At 44.6% G+C, this 23,060-nt stretch overlaps 1 protein-coding gene across 1 annotated transcript in view; it reads left to right on the top strand.

Moving 5' to 3' along the window:
* Window positions 1-23,060, top strand: part of ALOX5 (arachidonate 5-lipoxygenase) — a 228,051-nt gene that overhangs the window by 91,007 nt on the left and 113,984 nt on the right. Inside the window, exons 2-3 of the mRNA XM_063961506.1 lie at window positions 6,578-6,776; window positions 20,123-20,204. Coding sequence (XP_063817576.1) covers window positions 6,578-6,776; window positions 20,123-20,204 — 281 coding nt within the window. The remainder of the gene's footprint in view (window positions 1-6,577; window positions 6,777-20,122; window positions 20,205-23,060) is intronic.

The raw sequence follows: 23,060 nt of genomic DNA, 5'->3' as shown, positions 1-23,060 counted from the left end.
TTAAAATAGAGTATTATAGCATATTGATACATCACCAGTGTGTGCCTCCCCCCCAACCATGATTGCATTAGGCGGCTGTTAGACACTGTGCTTAAAATAACACTGTCCACCGCCCCCACCCCCACCCCACCCCATCCCCCACTTCCACCTGATTGGAATTAGAAGTAGGTGGATGTTATATAACATGGAAAAAAATAATGTAATAAAGTATACTGGAAGACCTCATGTTGTTTTTCTGTGCACATCCCGGCTCCTCTCTCTAAGCATCTCTCATCATAGACACGTGTGTCATGACTGGTCACATGCAAAGTACTGCAGAGCTGGAGACACAGGCATGCGCTGGAGCCAGCACCCAACAGCTGTCTAATCACTGACAGCCTGCTGGGAGTATTCAGCCAGCCCAGCGCTCTGACAATTTTAGTGAAGTTTGTGTTCCCCCGGAAATGATCTTTGTAAAGCCTTGTTGGTGAACCTCCTGGGACCAACAGATCCCTAAGCAGCCACTTTGGTTGCCTTGTGGTAAATCCTCCACTGCCGTAACGCCCTGTCTCTGCAGCTCCTGGTGGTCTCCCCTCCCTACATTGGTGAGGCTGCTACTGGGAGATGTAGTTCTGGAGGAGAAGACACTGCTTCGGAAGGTGAGGGATTACTGGCTAATTAAGCTAATTGGAAACTTTCAATGGCTTAATTAGCCCTGGGGGGTGCCACAAGGGTGCTACAGCAAGTCCCGGTGATCTTTCCTAAAAATAACGATTTTAGGAAAAATAAACTTGCTCTGGGAGTGCGTGAAAAAAGATGCAGTGATTACTATAGAGATCATTGCATCTCATTTTCTCTCCTCTAACTGAATGGCAAAACCCTGCGGCTGTTGGAAAAAGTCTGAATCCTCAAAGTTTTAAAATTTCTCATCCTTAATTGTATTTCACCCTAACTCTCCGTATTCATGAGCAGTAAGATGAGGGGACAAAAGTAGGAACAAGGGCCCTCATTCCGAGTCGTTCGCTCGGTATTTTTCATCGCATCGCAATGAAAATCCGCTTAGTACGCATGCGCAATATTCGCACTGCGACTGCGCCAAGTAATTTAACAATGAAGATAGTATTTTTACTCACGGCTTTTTCATCGCTCCGGCGATCGTAATGTGATTGACAGGAAATGGGTGTTACTGGGCGGAAACACGGCGTTTTATGGGCGTGTGGATGAAAACGCTACCGTTTCCGGAAAAAAACGCCGGAGTGGCTGGAGAAACGGGGGAGTGTCTGGGCGAACGCTGGGTGTGTTTGTGACGTCAAACCAGGAACGACAAGCACTGAACTGATCGCACAGGCAGAGTAAGGTTGAAGTTACTCAGAAACTGCAAAGTAGTTTGTAATCGCAATATTGCGAATACATCGGTCGCAATTTTAAGAAGCTAAGATACACTCCCAGTAGGCGTAGGCTTAGCGTGTGTAACTCTGCTAAATTCGCCTTGCGACCGATCAACTCGGAATGAGGGCCAATGCTGCTAAAGAGGGTTCCATATACTCTTGTTTAAGGGCAATTTGTTGCCTAGCACAGGTATAAAGCTTCAAATTGTTTCATATACGAAATAGCATTATGGTAATTTTAATCGAGTTTCAGGTTATAAACCTAATGCAAAGCTCCCAGTAGGTTCCACAAGCTCTTTACACAAAAACAACAATTGAGTCAAAGGCTTCCTTCGGCGCATGGGAAAAATTGAGGAATGATTGAAACTTTCCTCAACCATGTAGTATAACGTATTAATAAGCGTACCCCCACTCACGCTGCAATGAGGTGGGTTAAACTCATCAAGGTATCTTTAATTTTCTAATGTCAAAAAGAGGGTCTCAGATGGCGTACCCCAACTCACACGATAATGGGAATCTGGACTCCTATCAAGGTTTCTTTAAGGTGTCTTCTAACGATAGTTTATGCAGGTGTGTCCTCCATACGTGATGACATCATTTACATGCGGAAAACGACAAGAAAATATCCAATGTATAGAATTTTCTATACCATACACTATAAACTGTGCAATTATATATTGTTATAGTAATTGTGATTCCTTCACCAGATTGTAAATGAGGCAGGCGTACCCCTCACTCACACAGAGATTAGATGTATAACTCGTATAAAGGTATCTTTGTGTTGAACGAGGGTAAAAATCTCATGGGCGTACCCCAACTCACACGTGAAGCAATGGATGGAATCTCATCAAGGTATCTTTATCTGGTCTTTATAACACACCCACACTCACACAGGGGTTTGATGTATGACTTATTAATACGTTATACTACATGGTTGAGGAAAGTTTCAATCATTCCTCAATTTTTCCCATGCGCCGAAGGAAGCCTTTGACTCAATTGTTGTTTTTGTGTATGTTCATTCTGTTGGATTAAGGGGTTATATCCATTCCCGAGTCATAGGTTCCCACCTGGCTGCATTTTCCTTTGCGCCAACTTGTGGAAATCACAGAAATCTTTTTCCTCCACAAGCTCTTTAGCCTGTAAGAAATTGTATACTATTTGACACTAACATATTAAAGGAAAAATGTATCAAGTATTCTAAAGAGTGGAGAAGACGACAGATGGAAAAGTTGCCCATAGCAACCAATGTTTGCATATCATTTTATAGAATTAATTTTTGTAAATGCTAGGTAGAATCGGATTGGATGCTATGGGCAACTTCTTCATTTCTGAACTCTTTAGAAGGTTTGATACATTTCCCCCACAGTGTCAAGGGGGAGATGTATCAATCATTGGAGATAGATGAAGCGGAGCAGTTGCCCAAAGCAACCAATACAGTTCTAAATGTCATTTAGAAATGAAAGTTAGAAGTTGATTGGTTGCTTTGAGCAACTCCTCTGCTTTCTCTCTCTCCAAAGCAGAGGAAACCCATGTGCAGACTTCAGGTGGGCACCTTCCTCTTCACAGCACAGTAGACTGTGGCACTATGCCAGAATCTACTGTGCATGCTCATGTCTTCGGAAACATGGCGCCCGCCATGTCCTGGAGACTAAATCCCTACTGCGCATGCACAGCGACTATTTTGCTGGTGATTTTTTTTTACCATGGCTGCAGCTTACCCCACCCCGAGCAGAGAGGCAAGATCTTACTCCAGGTTAACAGAGATAAGGACACAGATATGATGAAAAATAATAACACAGTTTATTCTGCGATCTGGTGTAAGGTCTAGTTCAATCGCAGTATAAATGATTAAAGTTATATGCTACACTATGTCATTTACATGAGAATGAATTCCTGCTCAAAAATAGTAAATTTAACAATTATGCAAGAAATAGTCCCTGTAGTTTAAAGCATTAAAGCCCTTGTTGTGGGCACGGTAAATATTGGCTAGCGTAAGAGAGAAACGCTTAAGCTGGATACACCAGTGACGTGTGGTGAGCTAAATGGCTCAGGAGGCACCAGAACCAGATTTACATGCAATATATGAGACAAAGGGTACATCTGGGCATTATACACAGGTGCAGCAGTATAAACTCCTGGAAATTTGGTGAGTTTTGATGAGAGATGTGCACTGCCTCACCTGTCATAGACTTTTTACTGCACAGTTCTGGCTATAAAAATTATTAGAATAATACAAAGAAGATATTTCAAACATATTCTTTGTATTTTTCATATACTTTAAACAGTCAAAACTTTGGCTCAATTGTTAGTATGACAGGAAAGGCTCTGCCTCATACCACCGCATGTCACTGGGGTACACACACCTAAAGATTGGTAAGGGCATAGTGCATACACACTTACCAACTGTATCGTGCCTGACATCACAACTGGACGGGCATATAAATGTGCCCTCCCAGTTGAGATGTCAGTCACTGGCGGAAACCTGCAGCAAAGTACGCACAGCCAGATACGCCAATATATCTGTAGATATATATCGGTCATCTGACGTGTTGCACAGCCAACGTGATATATGTGCAAACAACGTTGTTCACAAATGTATCGGGGCACACACCCACCGACGGGCTTGCAATATATCATCCGTTCTCCTGAACAGCCGATATGCACTATCTGCCAATGTGTACCCATTTTTAAAGTCCTGCACACTAACAAGAATAGTTGCAACGTTGTCTGCAATACACGTGCAAGGTGGAGTCAATATTAACTGTCTCTGAAATGTAGGCGACTATATGGAGCATGGACACATGTAATGTAGCAAGTGGAATGTTGTCACCAAAGCAGCGTGTCACAGTGACAGCAAGAGCTATAACTAGACATTGTCATGCCCTGTTCCAAAATAAAAGGGTGTGATTTCATGGGGAAGGGAGTTGCTGCAGAATAGTAGCAATTTACATTACACCACACAGTAGTATCCCTTATACACTTTACACCACACAGTAGAGCCCCTTATACACATTATGCCACAGCAGAGCCCCTCCTCATTCCTCCTCATCATTCCTCATCCCTCTAAGAGCTGATCATCATCATCATCATCATCACTCTTACTCAATACCATCTTCATTCTTGCAAGTATAATTTAGATTGTTAATATTAAGTAACAGTGTACAGCACTCACCCTCCATTTCCTGTGACTGAGAATGGGGGGTGGGGGGTACCCTGTCACTGGGTGCTGCACTGCAGTATCACCTCTGAATACAGCATCAGCAGGATAATCTTCTGCAGCTCATCACTTCTCTGCAACTTGTCTATCCGCCTCTTTCTCTCACTTGGGATCTCTCTGAGATTGCAACAACTGTTTCTCAGGATCTCTCTGCCTGAAATCTGTTTATTCTTTGATGCTGTTCTCAAGATGTCACCCTCCCTCTGGAGCTGCTTCTTCATCCCCCTCTAAACAAGATGGTGTCCGTCCTCCCAATGGTTCTCTAGCTCCTCTGGATTCTCACTGCCATGTCAGACAACTGCCACCTCAGAATCAGAGACCTTCTCGTCCTGCTGACAATAAAGGTCCCCATACATCTGTGATTGATTATCGCAATTCTCTGATACCCTGATGCTGAGTTGGGGAATCATAGACATTCAAGATGTTGAAATTCTTGATTCCCTGATCCCGACTCAAACACGTTCTGATTTGCAAACCTTGGATTGTTTAACATTTTGTATTTCCCCCATTTCCTGATAGATCATCCATAGCCGCTGATCTGTATTTCTGATTGGTGGCTGTAGTTTGATTGTGGAATCAGGGAAATGGCCACCTGATGTATGGGGCCTTTACTGCCACTCATCTGTCCTGGCATCTGTCCTCGCTCTAACGGTCAGTACTTTGTATGCCAGAGGATTGTAGGGTCTCTAGTCTCCTGCAGCAGTGCAGCTCCCAGACAAAGGAAAATGTTACCTCATGACTACGGGGTGTCACGTGTGGATATTACTATGCTATATAGTGGGTGTGATGAAATTTAGAGTGAGTAAGAAAGCGGGTAGAATGATGATGATGATGATGATGAACATGGAAACTATATTATACGATAATAATAATTATGATGATGATGATGATGACGATGATGATGATAACTGATTAACATGAATTGTGCATATTGTGTTGTTATGTATCTTAGCAAATATGGTGGGGATGAGGGTTTACCTGCATGGTGATGAGGGTGACTGAGCTGTGTGTGTGCACCACTGATGTGTGTGCTACTGTAGACTGCACAAGATATGAATGTCTTCTACAAGTGGGAACAACTGAAAGGGAAAATTAATGTATCAAACCTTCCAAAGAAAGTGGAGACATTGCCCATTGCAGCCAATTGGATGCTAGCTAACAATTATCTAGTACAGGCATGTCCAAACTGCGGCCCTCCAGCTGTTGTGAAACTACATATCCCAGCATGCCCTGACACAGTTTTGCTGTCAGAGAATGCTAGAGCATGTTGGGATGTGTAGTGCCTCAACAGCTGGAGGGCCGCAGTTTGGACATGCCTGATCTAGTACATTCTAGTAAATGAATCTTACTGTTTGCCATGGGCATCTTCTCCACTAGTTGTCTTTGGCAGGTTATATCTTAAGTACTAGACTATTGGTCTGTGAAACAAAATTACAAAAATGTCCTGGTAGACCTGGAATGCCATAGTGATTACATGATTGTTCAGGATACCAGTGACATCTACAGCCCAGTACCCACGGGCCGATTCGGGGAGAGATGTGTGCTGAGCGGTTCGCTCTGTGCTGAGCGTGCGGGGGGAGACGGGGGCCCGCTCATTTCACCCAGCGGGTGAAGTGAGCGACCCGCTAGATTGGCCTGCACGGCAGGCCTATCTAGCAGCAGCGATAGCGATGTGCGGGGCTGCGCATCGCTATCGCTGTATGGGGTACACACGGAGCGATCCTGCTTAAATTCTAAGCAATCTAGTCAGATTGCTTAGAATATCGCTCCGTGAGTACCCCCCTTACAGCGCTTAATGTCTTATCCCAATACACAATCTTCTCTTCTGTTTACAGTATACAGTCCTCATTTCAGTTGTTATCAGTATTTTACACTGAGGCAGAATACTATAGAAAAGATGACAATAATGGGAACTTACTCATACATGAACTCTTAACGAACCAAACTGATTTTGAACATTCAGTATTAACCTATTATGCTTTATTGTCTTTAGATTGATTCCTATGATGTTACAGTATCAGAAGATCTTGGAGAAATCCAACTGATTAAAATTGAAAAGCATAAATATTGGTATAAAGATGACTGGTATTGTCGACACATCACAGTAAAGACCCCAGGAGGAGATTATTTGGAGTTCCCTTGTTACAGGTGGATCAACACTGATAAAGAAATTGTTCTTCGTGAAGGAACAGGTTGGTATTAAAACTCTAAAGCAGTTGAGTTCTGTCACGTAGCATTTTTATATAATAAAGAACTAATCACAGGACTTCCTTTAACAGAGTCTCCCATGTTGTAGTCAAACAGGTTTAACTTTATTATCAGTATTTTCAGTCCTCCAGAAATTTGTTAAAAAGTGCAAAAATGTATGAGAAATTCAAACCTGTTTTTGTCTGCTTGCACTGGAGGGGGCGCTCAGGCCATCGAGACCTGAGACGGGCCCGGATACTGGGAGTGGGTGTGGCAAAATCTGGGAGGAATAGCCAGATCCCTTCCCAACTTTTTTTGTTTTCTAAATTAGTATGCACAGGGCTGCATGCTTGGCACTGGGGCAGCTCCAGAGGGGAAGGAGCAACACCAGGAGCTCAGCTGTAACATTTATCTGTGTATCTGTATAGCAGTGCAGCCACAGTGTTACATCAGGCAGTGAGAGAGAGGACACTGCTTCTGCTCGCAGTGGTAGTGGACATCAAGGATAAGTGTTACAGGTGGTATGATCACTGAACCGGGCCGCTGCTGGACTACTCCAACTAGCCTGGGTAACTGGTACTCACTCCCCCACCTCCCTCGTTGCCCCCAAATAGGTGCAGGTGCCCTCTCCATCCGTGATGAACTACAACTCATAGCACACATTGAGACGCAGGCTTGCTGTAGTCTTGCATTTCCCAAAACACCAGACACATGACTGTCCTGGCTCAGCCAGGGAGGGTTACTGGTCCTGGGAACTAATGAGCTGCGGGTGAGATCAGGGCTATCTTAAATTCATAACTTACCCCTCCTGCGGTCCGGCACCATATCTCCATATGCTTCCACACAGTGAATGGCTGTCAGCACTCTGAATGCTGGATAGCTCCAACCATCCACCAATCAGCAAGCTGACAGCCATTCACTGTCTGGCTGCAGGCTGGAGGCAGGTAGAGAATACAGCCTGGCCGCTCTGATAGGGTGAAATTCACAATCAGAGCAGCCAAGCAACAATCTCTGCCTGCCTCCCAAGAAGATCCCGAGGCACCAGCCTGGGAGGTTTATGCCTTCTGGCCCAACCAGCCCCTACTCAAGGGCCCCTAGAATCATGGGGCCCTGGGCATCTGCTCAGTGTGCCTATATGTTAAGATGACCCTAGAGATCCACTAGGAGAGACATACAAAGTAGAGACTGTTTTATGGGTTGCACAGCATGTGATTATGTATTATATGTACAGTAAGGGGTTTCATTGCGCTCGCCCTACTGGAGTGCAGAGTAAACATATGTTTATGACTAACTGTTCTACCCGTTCTTCGCACAGGAGATTCTGATTTTCATGGTTCAAAATATAAATGAGTGTTAAAAATTTGGTAAATGACGTCTTAATGTAAGTAAATATTAATCCATGTTACTTGGCGTTACCCGAGGAGCACCCGTTGCAGATATGGTAAAAAGTGACAGAATCCTTTTTGTAGTATATAAAATTCTACAGACTGGAGGTGCAATCCAAATTTTGATCCGATTGTCCATTTGGGCGTTATCGTTCACGCAACGCAAGCCATACATAGGTAATGATGTCATTATGTCAACCCCCTTTTCTTCCCCTTAGGGAAGGTTTATTAAAAATTCTAATTACGTAGTTTTCCTATTTCCCACCTGAAGAATACCTATGTTACATTTCAGCTTCCTAACATATTGGGAAGTAAGAGAGTTAGTGATGAGTCTGTCAGTCAGTCAGTCAGTCAGTGAGTAAGTGAGGGCTTAAGCATTTATATACATAGATAAAGTTAATATTTTGCATTTACTATAAGACAATTAGCAATGCGCTGCTAACAGGACAGTTTATTGATTTAAAAAAAATTGCTTTGCAAGTGATCTGGGCTGATACATAGGGATGCGGTCAATTTACCTACAATCAAAATCCCGACTGTCAAAATCCCGACAACAAGTGACCGATAGTCAAAATCCCGACAAGGTCAAAATCCCGACATTTAAAATACACACACGGTCAATATATCAACATTTAAATTGTTGACTGGTCAAAAAGTCGGCATGAGTTTTTCATGATTTTTACATTGAAACCAATTTATTCATACTTTACCATCCCAGTGGACCTGGAGGGGGAATATAATAGTGTGCCAAGCACAGCGAGGCACCGCGCCCAAAGCATGGTGAGCGCAACGAGCCAAGCGAGGGGACGCGGTAAACTTATACAGTGTCCATGTCGACCTATGTAGACATTCACACCAAAAAAAAAATGCAGAACTCGTGTCGTCTTTTTGACCTGTTGACATTTTAAATATCGGAATTTCAGCAGCATGATGCATTGGTTTCCACAGGAAAACATTGGGGTGTAGAGTGGATCTTGATCCAGAGGTACCAACAGGCTAACGCTTTAGGCTGTCCCATTATGCATTGGGGCATCCTCTATAAACCCCGCCTCCAGGCACTGAAGCTCAGTTTCGAGTTGGTGCCTGCAGCAGCAGGTCACCTAACAGGAGGGCTGCACTGGGCAGCCCTGAAAAAGCTTCTAAGAAGATTTCTTCTCTGGGTTGTCAGTGCTGTATGTCAGGGTGACACTACAGCGCTGCAGCTCCATCACCTCCCAAGCGGCGTCTCAGGTACTTGCAGTGGAGACGCTCCGGATTAGGCACATGGTCGCAGATGCTCTCCTGCTTCGCGTGGCTGCTACGGGGAGGAGGTAAGAGGGTTCCCCAGGCATGACTCACGTTCCGTCCGTGACCTAGGAAGACGGGTCGCGGCTCTGGCGTGGACACTGTCTCCGAGCAGGGATCCCACTAGACCACCGGGACGTCTGAGTACAGGTCAGGTGTACTAACAACCTTTACGCGTTTCTCCGACGTAGCTGGCTGTCGGTTTCCTCAGAAGGTAATCCTGATACTAGGGAGTCCCAGGTATTTAAAGGCATTATCCACCAATCGGTGCTGATTAAGCCCATATGTTAATTATCAGCAGGTGCTCCCTCATCCTGCAGGTCAACCCCATGCAGGTGTATAACAGAATTTTAATTAAAACGTGTGGTTTTCATTGTATCAATGGTTCAATAGTACAGAAATTTACATACAATGCACATTACATAGAATTATACGGAACAGTATCAGGATTACCTTCTGAGGAAACAGACAGCCAGCTACGTCGGAGAAATGCGTAAAGGTGATAGCCACTTCACCCACCTTGTTACCAGCTTTCAATACCGGCATTGCCACTGTGGGGATTACCTGTGCCGCGGACAGCTGCTTCATCCCAGCTTTGGGATCCACCTCCTTGCAGATCACCTTTTTTGTTGCCAGCCGCTCTGTCCCAGTCAGGGACAAATCATCTGCAGACCGCCCGTGCTGCTTGCGGCTGCGCTGCCCCAGTCCAGGATTCACCGTCTTCAACATCGCTGCCTCAGCCCTTGTGCTATAGGGTCTGGCAGCGTCTCCCTGCATTCCACAGCTACAAGTGCACCGTTTGGAGTTCAAAGGACGGGAGGCACAAAAATGCTAGCGGTGAGATATTTTATGTACCAATCACGGGGGCTGTGACTGCACTACATGGATGATGAGGATCATTAAATCATATCCAGCAGAGTGTCAAGCTCTACTTCGGCACATATCTCCACTATATCTAAAAGGCCAGTACTCTTAATAAGGTATACATCCACATTTATTCTTCAATACAGGGAGCCATTCATTGGTCCGGGACATTTATTTACATCTTTGTCCATGTAAGAATCTTTGGACATCTATAAATACGTTTAAATTGGGAGTGGTCATGGACATAAGTCTACTGGTTTATAATGGTTCAAGTGATGTGATGTGGTTTTATTATTATAACAAATTTTGATCTATTTACCAATTGGACTCTTTTGGAGTACACACTGGAGGGGGGGCAACTTAGGTAAAATGAAGCCAGTTTGTGCAGGGCCAGTGCTAAGGTGTTCGGCGCCCTCCTGCAAAAAATTAATTTGTGCCCTTCCTCACACACGTAAAAGGGATAGATGTGCGCCTAAGGCGAGCAGCAAAAATTTAGGGGCGTGGCTTAATGGAGAAGGGGCGTGGCCACAGATTAGTACAAATTCACATTACAATGCACAATATAGTGTCCATCAGTCACATTACACAGTGTTACTTATACAATAAAATGAATTGCTGAGATAATAAAGGTAATTTCCGACAAAACTGAGCACTAGTATTTACACAAATGCTCTGATCCCTTGAGGTGGCAGAGGCCCTATCACCATACTAGTAACTGGATGTATACTGCACTTTCCAATTGCACTTGATAAGCAGATTTCTGCGCACACCTGCACCAATGCAAACACATCATGATGTACCCAACTCTCAATATCGAGTTCAACCGAATGTTAACAGCTAAAGAAGAGGTCCCAAAGTGAGAATAGGTCAGACTTGTTTTTCATTCTTTCCACCATTTCCAGATGGACCCACAAACCTCACAGGTGCGTCCAGGTGCAATGCCTGGATGCAACTTTGTGCGACAGCCCCTTTTTACACATTACGGCAGACAGCATCCCCCTTTTTACACATTACGGCAGACAGCATCCCCCTTTTTACACATTACGGCAGACAGCATTCCCCTTTTTACACATTACGGCAGACAGCGTCCCCCTTGTTACACATTACGGCAGACAGCGTCCCCCTTGTTACACATTATGGCAGACCGCTTCCCCCTTTTTATACATTACGGCAGACAGCGTCCCCCTTTTTACACACACATTCCGGCAGACAGCGTCACCCTTTTTACACATTATGGCAGACAGCGTCCCCTTTTTACACATTACGGCAGACAGCGTCCCCCTTGTTACACATTATGGCAGACAGCTTCCTCCTTTTCACACATTATGGCAGACAGCGTCCCCCTTTTTAAACACACATTCCGGCAGACAGCGTCCCCCTTTTTACACATTATGGCAGACAGCGTCCCCTTTTTACACATTACGGCAGACAGCGTTTCCCTTTTTACACATTACGGCAGACAGCGTCCCCTTTTAACACATTACGGCAGACAGTGGGGTATATTTACTAACATTCGTAATTCTCCCGATTTGGTGGGAGAATAATCACGAATGACATCGAAAGTGTAAAACTGCAACTTTTTGAATTTGTTACGACGGATTTACTAAGCTGTCGTATTCGGGTTTTTCTTTTGTTCCGATGTCGATGTCATTCGTGGTTTTTTTTTTTTTTTACGGCAGTGATTAGCAAAACACTGCCGACTTTTTAAAAATGAATCTCGGCCGGATCTGTGTGATCCGTGCTAAGGTTCATTTTTTTTTTTTTTTTTAAATTAAACAATGTAAAATAAAAATAAAAATTGCATGGGGTCCCCCCTCCTAAGCATAACCAGCCTCGGGCTCTTTGAGCCGATCCTGGTTGCAGAAATATGGGGAAAAAATTGACAGGGGTTCCCCCATATTTAAGCAACCAGCATCGGGCTCTGCGCCTGGTCCTGGTTCCAAAAATACGGGGGACAAAAAGAGTAGGGGTACCCCGTATTTTTAAAACCAGCACCGGGCTCCACTAGCTGGACAGATAATGCCACAGCCGGGGGTCACTTTTATACAGTGCCTTGCGGCCGTGGCATCAAAAATCCAACTAGTCACCCCTGGCCGGGGTACCCTGGGGGAGTGGGGAGCCCTTCAATCAAGGGGTCCCCCCCCCAGCCACCCAAGGGCCAGGGGTGAAGCCCGAGGCTGTCCCCCCCATCCAATTGGCTGCGGATGGGGGGCTGATAGCCTTTTGTGAAAATGACAAGATATTGTTTTTAGTAGCAGTACTACAAGGCCCAGCAAGCCTCCCCCGCATGCTGGTACTTGGAGAACCACAAGTACCAGCATGCGGCGGAAAAACGGGCCCGCTGGTACCTGTAGTACTATTACTAAAAAAATACCCAAAAAAAGACAAGACACACACACCGTGAAAGTAAAGATTTATTACATACATGCACACAAACATACATACATACTTACCTTATGTTCACACGCAGGTCGGTCCTCTTCTCCAGTAGAATCCAAGGGGTACCTGTTGAATAAATTCTACTCACCAGATCCAGGGTCCCAGGGTCCTCGGGGCAACCATTTGCAATCCACGTACTTGAATAAAATAACAAAACGGATACCCGAGCCACGAACTGAAAGGGGCCCCATGTTTTCACATGGGACTCCTTTCCCCGAATGCCAGAAACCCACTCTGATTTCTGTCTAAGTGGGTTTCCTCAGCCAATCAGGGAGCGCCACGTTGTAGCACTCTCCTGATCGGCTGTGTGCTCCTGTACTGACTGACAGGCGGCACACGGCAGTGTTACAATGCAGCGCCTATGCGCTCCATTGTAACCAATGGTGGGAACTTTCTGCTCAGCGGTGACGTCACTTTAGGTCAACCGCAGGGCAGAAAGTTCCCACCATTGGTTACAATGGAGCGCATAGGCGCTACATTGTAACACTGCCGAAAATCGACTCCCAGCAGCAACAACAGCAGCACCAGCAGCACTCAAGGATCCATCGGAGGAATCCCAGTTAGGAGAGGACTCGTCAGACTTGCCAGTGACATGGCCTGCAGGACTATTGGCGTTCCTGTCTAAGAAGGAAATTGACACTGAGGGAGTTGGTGGTGTAGTTTGCAGGAGCTTGGGTACAAGAGGAAGGGATTTAGTTGTCAGTGGACTGCTTCCACTGTCACCCAAAGTTTTTTAACTTGTCAATGACTTCTGATGAATGCGCTCCAGGTGACGTATAAGGGAGGATGTTCCTAGGTGGTTAACGTCCTTACCCCTACTTATTACAGCTGGACAAAGGCAACACACGGCTTCACACCTGTTGTCCGCATTTCTGTTAAAATAATTCCACACCGAAGAGGTGATTGTTTTTTGTAATTTGACCAGGCATGTCAATGGCCATATTCATCCCACGGACAACAGGTGTCTCCCCGGGTGCCTGGCTTAAACAAACCACCTCACCATCAGAATCCTCCTTGTCAATTTCCTCCTCAGCGCCAGCAACACCCATATCCTCATCCTGGTGTACTTCAACAGTGACATCTTCAATTTGACTATCAGGAACTGGACTGTGGGTGCTCCTTCCAGCACTTGCAGGGGGCATGCAAATGGTGGAAGGCGCCACCTCTTCCCATCCAGTGTTGGGAAGGTCAGGCATCGCAACCGACACAATTGGACTCTCCTTGGGGATTTGTGATTTAGAAAAACGCACAGTTCTTTGCTGTGCTTTTGCCAGCTTAAGTCTTTTCATTTTTCTAGCGGGAGGATGAGTGCTTCCATCCTCATGTGAAGCTGAACCACTAGCCATGAACATAGGCCAGGGCCTCAGCCGTTCCTTTCCACTCCGTGTCGTAAATGGCATATTGGCAAGTTTACGCTTCTCCTCAGACGCTTTTAATTTTGATTTTTGGGTCATTTTACTGAACTTTTGTTTTTTGGATTTTACATGCTCTCTACTGTGACATTGGGCATCGCCTTGGCAGACGACGTTGATGGCATTTCATCGTCTCGGCCATGACTAGTGGCAGCAGTTTCAGCACGAGGTGGAAGTGGATCTTGATCTTTCTCTATTTTACCCTCCACATTTTTGTTCTCCATTTTTTAATGTGTGGAATTATATGCCAGTAATATATCAATAGCAATGGCCTACTGTACTGTACTATTTATGTATACTGCTGGTCACCAAAATGCTGCACTGTCCTACTATATACTGCTCACAATAATGCAGCACAGGTATAGTATACTTGACACAGAGCTGCAAGATACAGCAATGGAAGGCTGCGCTAGATTAATGTAATGTGACAACAATGATAATTCGTCTATTAATAGTACAATTTAATAATAAAAAATATTATCGCTAAAATAATGTGATAAGTATATCATAAAATACATGCAACATCAATATGGCTTAATAAAAACATACAGTTAGGGTATGAAAAAGGGTTACCCAATTAGCCAGCAATGGAAGAAGTTGGTAGGTGGAAAGTCCGTTCCAAAGTATTCCCCCAGGTTGGTCCGAGTCCGGTATATGTAGGTATTTGAGAGGTAAGCAGTGTCCCATATAGTAGCAAATTGCCGCTAGAGGATGTGATGCTCCTGAAGTTTGGATAGTGAGCTCCTCATGCAGTGCGGTGTATGAAAATAATCGGTTCAGTCTGCTATTGGAGTCCTCAAAATACGTATGATGATCCGGAACTTGGAGGGGGTGGTTCGGTCTTCCAGCAAGGTATATCTGGCTTGGGTCCCTTGTGCACCTGACGCGTTTCGCTGCATTCAACTAGCAGCTTTTTCAAAGGTATCAATAGCTAAGATATGAGGTGCACAAGGGACCCAAGCCAGATATACCTTGCTGGAAGACCGAACCACCCCCTCCAAGTTCCGGGTTAACCGAGCAAGGCGGGAAGATCTGAGGCTGCCTCGGAACCGTGTAAAATAGGTGAAGTTCGGGGGGCTTTGGATCTCGGAGAACCGAACCCGCTCATCTCTACTTCTCACCAATGTAATACTATTACCTCTTCTTATTAATGTACCACCTTTTAACATTTAAATTACTATTTTCCACTAGTGTGATGGCTTGGAGCAGTTGGGTTGTGCTGGCCTGGGGGTCCTGTGCTCTGGACTTGACCCCTAGGAATGTTAGGGACCCATCTGATGAGGTCACCTGGTAAAGGTAGGTGGGCCCATATTTTTAGGCCAAAAATGATGCTAAAAACCTCAATTTTACTCCATGTTGACATGCAGAGTTTATTATAAGTGCTCTGATTACCAGTGTTCTTAGTGTTTAGAGCATGCACATTTTTTTCTTTTTTGTGCTGATAAAAAAAGGAGGCTGAATGTAAACAAAAAGTCAAAAATAGTGAGCTAATTCACAAAAATGTATCAGAGATTTCAATGATCTTAGAGGGAGTTATGCAATAGTGTGCCAGTACAGAACTTCCAATCATACAAAGGGGAAGTCAGTGGCTTGCAAACAGGAACCTTACTTCCTATGAAACTTGTTTTATCAACATGATATGCTTACATAATACACATGCATAAGAAGCAAAATACATAATATTTTTTATTACTAATACTTTCTAACAACATACAGGCTGGTAATTCATTAGACATGGAGGGGGGGATTCAAATGTTATCATTTGAAGCCACCTATCATGTTGATCGTGCCCATTAGTGTCGGGTTTAGCCGTGTAAAGTTGCTAAACCCAAGTAAACTAATAGGTGCTATTGGGAAAAATTCAGTTTTGGCGCCCAAACAGATCACTTTTCACACATTTCAGCTCACCACCTTTGGCGGGTGCGAGCTGAAATGTAGATGCCGGCAGACGATCGCGCCTGAACGGAGCTATATCTGGATATCTCCGTGGGAGCCATCTAGTGGCTGCCTGCATCAATAAGAGTTGAATTCCGCCCATGTTGTCTATTGAACAATACAGACAGGGGTGGATTGGCCATAGGGTTCACAGGAAGAATCTCGGTGGGCTGATGTGCATACAGGGCCTGTTTTGTTTGTTGACATCGCTGCTGCGATGTGATACTGCTGATCGGGGGCCGGAACTGATGTCAGCCACCCTCCCTGAAAACGCCTGAGCCCGCCTGCATTTTTCCAGACACTCCTGGAAAACAGTCGGTTGCCACCCACAAACGGCTTCTTCTTGTCAATCTCCTTGCAAACGCCCGTGCGTTCGGATTTTTTGCACCATCCCATCGCTAGGCGCCGATGCCTGTCGCTGTTGTGCGACGTGCCAGCACATAGCGGTGCATACACATGCGCAGTTCAGATTTGATCGAAAACGCACAGCAGCGATCAGATCTGAATTATAACCTTAGTCTATCACCTCTTCTCTTATCCATGGCCACATGTTCCAGACCAAAGAATTTTAAACTAGCAGGATCACAGGCATGATGTTGTTTAAAATGCGTGGCACACTATGATGTATGTATGTATATATGTCTATATATATATATATATATATATATATATACATATATATATATATACACACACATACACAGGTAGTCCGCAGCACACGGTCAATAACCAAGGCAAATACAGCAGATCTGCTGCAACGTTTCGATATTTTAATATATCGTCATCAGGCACAATAAAACATACAAACAAACAACTAACCTTATATCCCCTAGCACCCACATGGCGAGGGCTGCCTCCGGAAACAGGGGGACGGCACCAATAAATGACGTCATCACCACCCGTCCGTTGCTAAGACCACAAGCCAAAATAAACCATTAAAAACAAACAGTAAAAAAGAACATCGGCAGGGGGTAAATGCAAGAACAGAATATAGAACATAATATGTTACATTTAGAAACATACAGTAGTATTTATGTAAACTACAGAAGATACAGAAAGCACCACAACAAATAACAATTGTAACGTTTAAATACATGCAGAGACACCAGAATACTCATTCAAGCCTCTGGGTGATAAAGTTTGTAAGCAGTGAATCCATCGCGCTTCACATTTCAGCAATTTGGATGCACGATCACCCCTCCTCAAATTGATCGGTACATGATCAATGATCATGTATCGTAATGTTGCCAAGCTGTGCCCCACCTGCATAAAGTGACGGGCCACAGGTTGGTCACTCTGTTTGGTGGAAATGGCCTGCCTAATAGCATACCGATGCGTGGCCATGTATATTGGATTTTCGGCCGAAAACTCCTACCGCGGGCACCGGGACTATCATTTATTTCACCGGGAGTGCTCTCCCTTCTGCTGTGTATATATATATATATATATATATATATATATATATATATATATATACACATGCACTAGGGCGGCACTCCAAACAACTTATAATAAACTACTTAGTCCCGGTACTAAGAGTTGTTTATTATAAGTTGTCTGGAGTGCTGAACTAGTGCATCTATGTGTGTGCCATCCTCCGATAGGAGCTTGGAATTGGGAGAGAAAGGTGATTAGAAGGCAATTGTGAATGCCAGCTTTCAGCGCATGTTTTATATATACAGGTGTGTGTGTGCTGTGGTGAGGGGAGTGGTCTCTCACCTGATTTGTTCACATTCTGGTAGGATCAGTTCCCTCCAAGAGAGAAGAAAACAAGACGTACACATTCTGCACCTGCAGTGGAGATTTATAACGCTGGTCTTTCTGGATTGCACAGCTGTGAGTGGAAAACAGAAGTCTGGGTTTTCTAGCTCACCCGAGACAGCAGTAAGTCAGAAGCAGAAGAGGTGTTTAAAAGTCCTATTCACCCAATGCACAAGACGCTGATGCCTGTTAGAGGCCAGTGAGTAGGGTACAGATTGTAGTGCCAGGGACTGTGGACATTGGACATTGGCCATGCCAGGAGAGCATGGCAAGTGTGGATCAATCCACTGCAGTGGACTGACTGCTAAGCACAGGGAGTGCTAGGACTATTTACGTTTGAATCCTTATTTTCAGTTATGTACCTGTGTGACAATGCCTACGCCTGTGTATGCCATGCAGGGTCAGCTGCCAGTAAAGACACTCTGATTTACCGTAAAACGTGCCTGCTGAGTACTTATTTCAAGTATCCGTTTCACTGTATATATATATATATATATATATAAAATGCAACATATCTGGCTAGGCACCTTGCCTGAATGTTTGCAGAAGCACTGCTCTCATAGGCGTGCGCAGGGGGGTGCCTGGTGCGCACAAGCACCCCCTAATGTCCAGCACCCCCCACATGCCTGCACATTAGGGCAGTGCAGCACAACGATCCCCGCAGAGCCTGCTGCTCAGTCCTGCGCTATTCCTCGCTGCCAGTAGTGCATTACCAATATGCTCGATGACTTCCTAGGATGCACAGCTTGAGAACCTCAGGCAGTCTGGGCAGCGGGCTTCTCTCTTACAGAGTACTGCATCAGCTGCCGCCGCGTCTCTGCTTATCTCCCTCCTCCTGCATCTCTTTCCCGGCTGCGGTGACCCCGTCGGAGCCACTACACATCCCACCGTGCCTGACTGGAGGGACCGCGGAGCCTCCTCCCAACCTCCAGGTTAACTGCTCTCCCATTCCCTTCCTCCCATGCCCCTCTCTCTATACCCCCATGCCTCTCACTCTCTCCATGCCCTCTCACCCTTCATACCACCCCTCTCCATGCCTCTCACTCTCTCCATGCCCCTCTCACCTCATGCCCCCGTCCCAATGCCCCTCTCGCTCTTCATGGCTCTCTCTCCTTGTGCCCCCGCCCTCTCCATGCCCCTCTCTCTATACCCCCATGCCTCTCACTCTCTCCATGCCCTCTCACCCTTCATACCACCCCTCTCCATGCCTCTCACTCTCTCCATGCCCCTCTCTCCTCATGCCCCCTGTCCCAATGCCCCTCTCACTCTTCATGGCTCTCTCCTTGTGCCCCCGCCCTCTCTATGCCTCTCTCTCTCTCTCCATAATGTATGTATATATATATATATATATATATATATATTGCTCATACTGTGTGGCATAATGTCAACTTTCGCTCATACCATGTGACATAATGTAAATTTCGGCTCATACTGTGTGGTGTAATGTGTTTTTTTCTTGTTTTTTTTTCAATGTCTCTTTAGCTCATTTTCATTCTTATCTGAATATTGCTATAATGCATTTCTGTTCTTCAGTTGAGCTGCTGTAATAAGATCATATTCTGTTTCTGCTCTGTTTCTTTATTTTTTGTAGTATTGAAAGCAATAATACCCCTTTCAGACCGCCAGCTTGCACATGAGCGCACAGTAACCTAGGTTGCTGTGCGGTCTGAAAGGGCCCAGGGTAAATATCCCAGGTCAAGCGACACGGTATTTCAACCCTGGTAGCGACCAGGGTTGAATACGGCTTCATGCCCATGTTGCTGTGCGGTGTGAACCGATTGCCGGGTCGATGTGACCAATTTCCCTTTTACACTGGACGGGAGGCGCTTGGAGATCATCTGATCTTCAAGCTCCACCCCCACACGCATCACAGCTGATGTCACCAAGCCGGCAATATGCCAGGCTGGGGACAGTGGTGTGAATGGGGCTCAGGCGGGTTGCACCAGGGAAGCACCCGTGTACGGCTCCCGGGTGCAACTCGTCAATAGCGGTCTGAAAGGGGTATAAAAGATTTCTCAGTTAAAAAAAAAGTAATTATATGAGCGATAAACTACTATTACTAAAAGTATGAGTTATATGAACGATAAAGGGGAAGTAAAACAGTGAAGAATGACGGTGGTACAGGGAGGTGAGGATGATGATGACGGTGATAGTAAAATGACAAGGGAACTGCATGTATGCTCCTACCCTGACAGATGAGTTCATAAACTAACATTGAATTGTGAAACTAGACAATATAACTGTGTTTTTTCTATTTTACTAATTAAACAGCAAAGTTGGCCACACAGGATGTAACACAAATTCACAAGCAACACAGAAGGAAGGAATTGGAGGACAGACAAAAACAGTACAGGTATTCTAAATGATAGGCCTAACATAACAGCTATAGGGCTTAATTCAGAGTTGATCGCAGCAGCAAATTTGTTCTCTAATGGGCAAAACCATGTGCAGTGCAGGTGGGGCAGATATAAGATGTGCAGTGAGAGTTAGATTTGGGTGGGTTATATTGTTTCTGTGCAGGGTAAATACTGTCTGCCTTATGTTTACACTGCAATTTAGAGTTCAGTTTGAACACACCCCACCCAAATCTAACTCTCTCTGCACATGTTACATCTGCCGCACCAGCAGTGCACATGGTTTTACCCATTAGAGAACAAATTTGCTGCTTCGATCAGGTCTGAATTAGGCCCTTAATTATACAGGTTGAGTATCCCATATCCAAATATTCCGAAATACGGAATATTCCGAAATACGGACTTTTTTGAGTGAGAGTGGGATAGTGAAACCTTTGTTTTTTGATGGCTCAATGTACACAAACTTTGTTTAATACACAAAGTTATTAAAAATATTGTATTAAATGACCTTCAGGCTGTGTGTATAAGGTGTATATGAAACATAAATGAATTGTGTGAATGTAGACACACTTTGTTTAATGCACAAAGTTATAAAAAATATTGGCTAAAATGACCTTCAGGCTGTGTGTATAAGGTGTATATGTAACATAAATGCATTCTGTGCTTAGATTTAGGTCCCATCACCATGATATCTCATTATAGTATGCAATTATTCCAAAATACGGAAAAATCCCATATCCAAAATACCTCTGGTCCCAAGCATTTTGGATAAGGGAGACTCAACCTGTAATTCTTAAAACGTTATTAATAAAATGTAATATTTTTTGAATTGAAGAATCTAGGCCATTTTTTTTGTTTTCAGCCTTTTCTAAATCAAAAGTACTAGACATTAAAAAATAATTTATTTGCCTATTATATCTACTGTATGAAGCAGTGATATTTTCTGCACTAGTCAAGTGAATAACACATCTTTGTGAGATTTTGTGTATGTATATTTTGTTCCCAGAGTTCCACAGCAGCATCATTTGTTATTTTCTATAAGTCACCCATGACTTTATTGTAACACACTTAAAAAAAAAAAATATATATATATATATATATATATATATATATATATATACTTAAACTAGCTTAGCACTAAGAAATAACGACACGGACACCAACTGCTAGATTTAAAAGGTCAACAGGTATTTATTGTTTGATGACCTAAGTTTAACTATGTATTGGAGGATGGCAAAGAAAAGGTGCTATCAACTCGCCAGCACCAGTCAACTAGAATAATACCAAATAATCTAGAAGGGGACTTACCACCGCCTCCTAAAGCATAATCCGCATTGTGCAGGACTCACCACCCTTTACTCTAGCAGCGCAATGGACGAAACCGCACAGGAACGTCCATAGTCCACCCGCAGGGGGAGAACACACTCGCCGTCTTACCAAAAGGGGGTGCCCCACAATGACCACTTGTGCAAGCTTTTGACCGCTGGCTGGTAGCGACTTTCTGCCAATCTGGCTGTCAAAACCAACTAATAAGGAACTAGAAGTCAAAATAGTGCACCAGAAAACAAAGTGAAAATTAAATAAAATTGCAGGGTGGGTGGGAGAGGCTTCCAAATGGCAAAGAGAAAGATGGCCCCCAGGACCTGCCTATAAGTACTGTATTAAACACTCCTCCTACAATCTCCGTAATAGGCAGACAAAAGCACCTGACCCAAAATGACATCACTAAGCTAGCACTGCCCTGTCTTTAACCCATTAGTCACAAAAAACCAGGGCGCTTATGTGGCTTCATGCTTAGGCAGTCCTCAGCCTGCTTAATCACATCAATAGAGATTTTGAAGTATGAATCAAAATGGTTAATTTACTTGTTAACAATGTGTGATTGGTGTTCTCAAAAACCAACTAATCTATGTGTCAGAGATCACAGCCAGACTTCTGCCACCATGTAAAGTAGTCTGTGTACAATCACCACAGGATTCTGAAAAGCTACTGAAGTCTGTGTTTACTCATACCTCCCAGCTCTTGTAGCCTCCAATGCGTGACCTGGCACGCCAGAGTGCACCCACACCCAAAAAGGGGGCGGGCCTCTGGAGAAGGATGGGGCCATGGGAGGAGTGGGCGGGCCTCGTCGCATGACCACCATTTTAGTCATTTTGAGGTCATGCCCAGCTCTCCCTCAGCAGTTGGGCAGCCCCCTGATCACCTCCCCGCACTGTTTAGATGGCATATATTCAGTGGTCACAGGCTCTCCCGACCTGCCACATCCCAACCCCCACCCCCCCACCCCAAGACTCTGCAGCCTGTGGGTGGGACAGCAGGACGGTGTCCGAGTAGCGGGGCTGTTCCGTTGGAATTGGGACAGTTGGGAGATATGCTTTACTCACTGCATCATGTGCTGAATAATGGCTGTGGAGGCACTTCCTGTATAACAAGTGCAATGCACTGATACAACGTCCTTCCTTCCACATTAAAGCAATGCAACATTCACGTACCTCAGCATTATTTATTTATTTTATTATTTCTTTACTTAGCGTTTCTTATATACTGTATACTTATATAACACAAACTGGGTAATAACAGACAGATATAGTGTAGGAAGGCCCTGCTCACAAGCTTACAAATAAGGAAATAGGAAGGATACACAAGGATATGCACTATAGCATAGCGGTTTATTTATTTATTAACAGTTTCTTATATGGCGCAGCATATTCCGTTGCGGTTCCACCAGATTGCAAATGCTGTCCTGATGGGATGTAATTAGATATGAATGCTTCTGAAGGTTCTATGGGCAGTTCAGAAATTTGATAGGCTTGCCTGAAGAGGTGAATTTTTAGGGATGCTATCGGAGAGCCTCA

Source organism: Pseudophryne corroboree, chromosome 3, assembly GCF_028390025.1.
Source record: "Pseudophryne corroboree isolate aPseCor3 chromosome 3, aPseCor3.hap2, whole genome shotgun sequence".
NCBI lineage: Eukaryota > Metazoa > Chordata > Amphibia > Anura > Myobatrachidae > Pseudophryne > Pseudophryne corroboree.
Note: the sequence above shows the minus strand (reverse complement) of the source record. Positions and strands in the feature narration are given on the sequence as shown.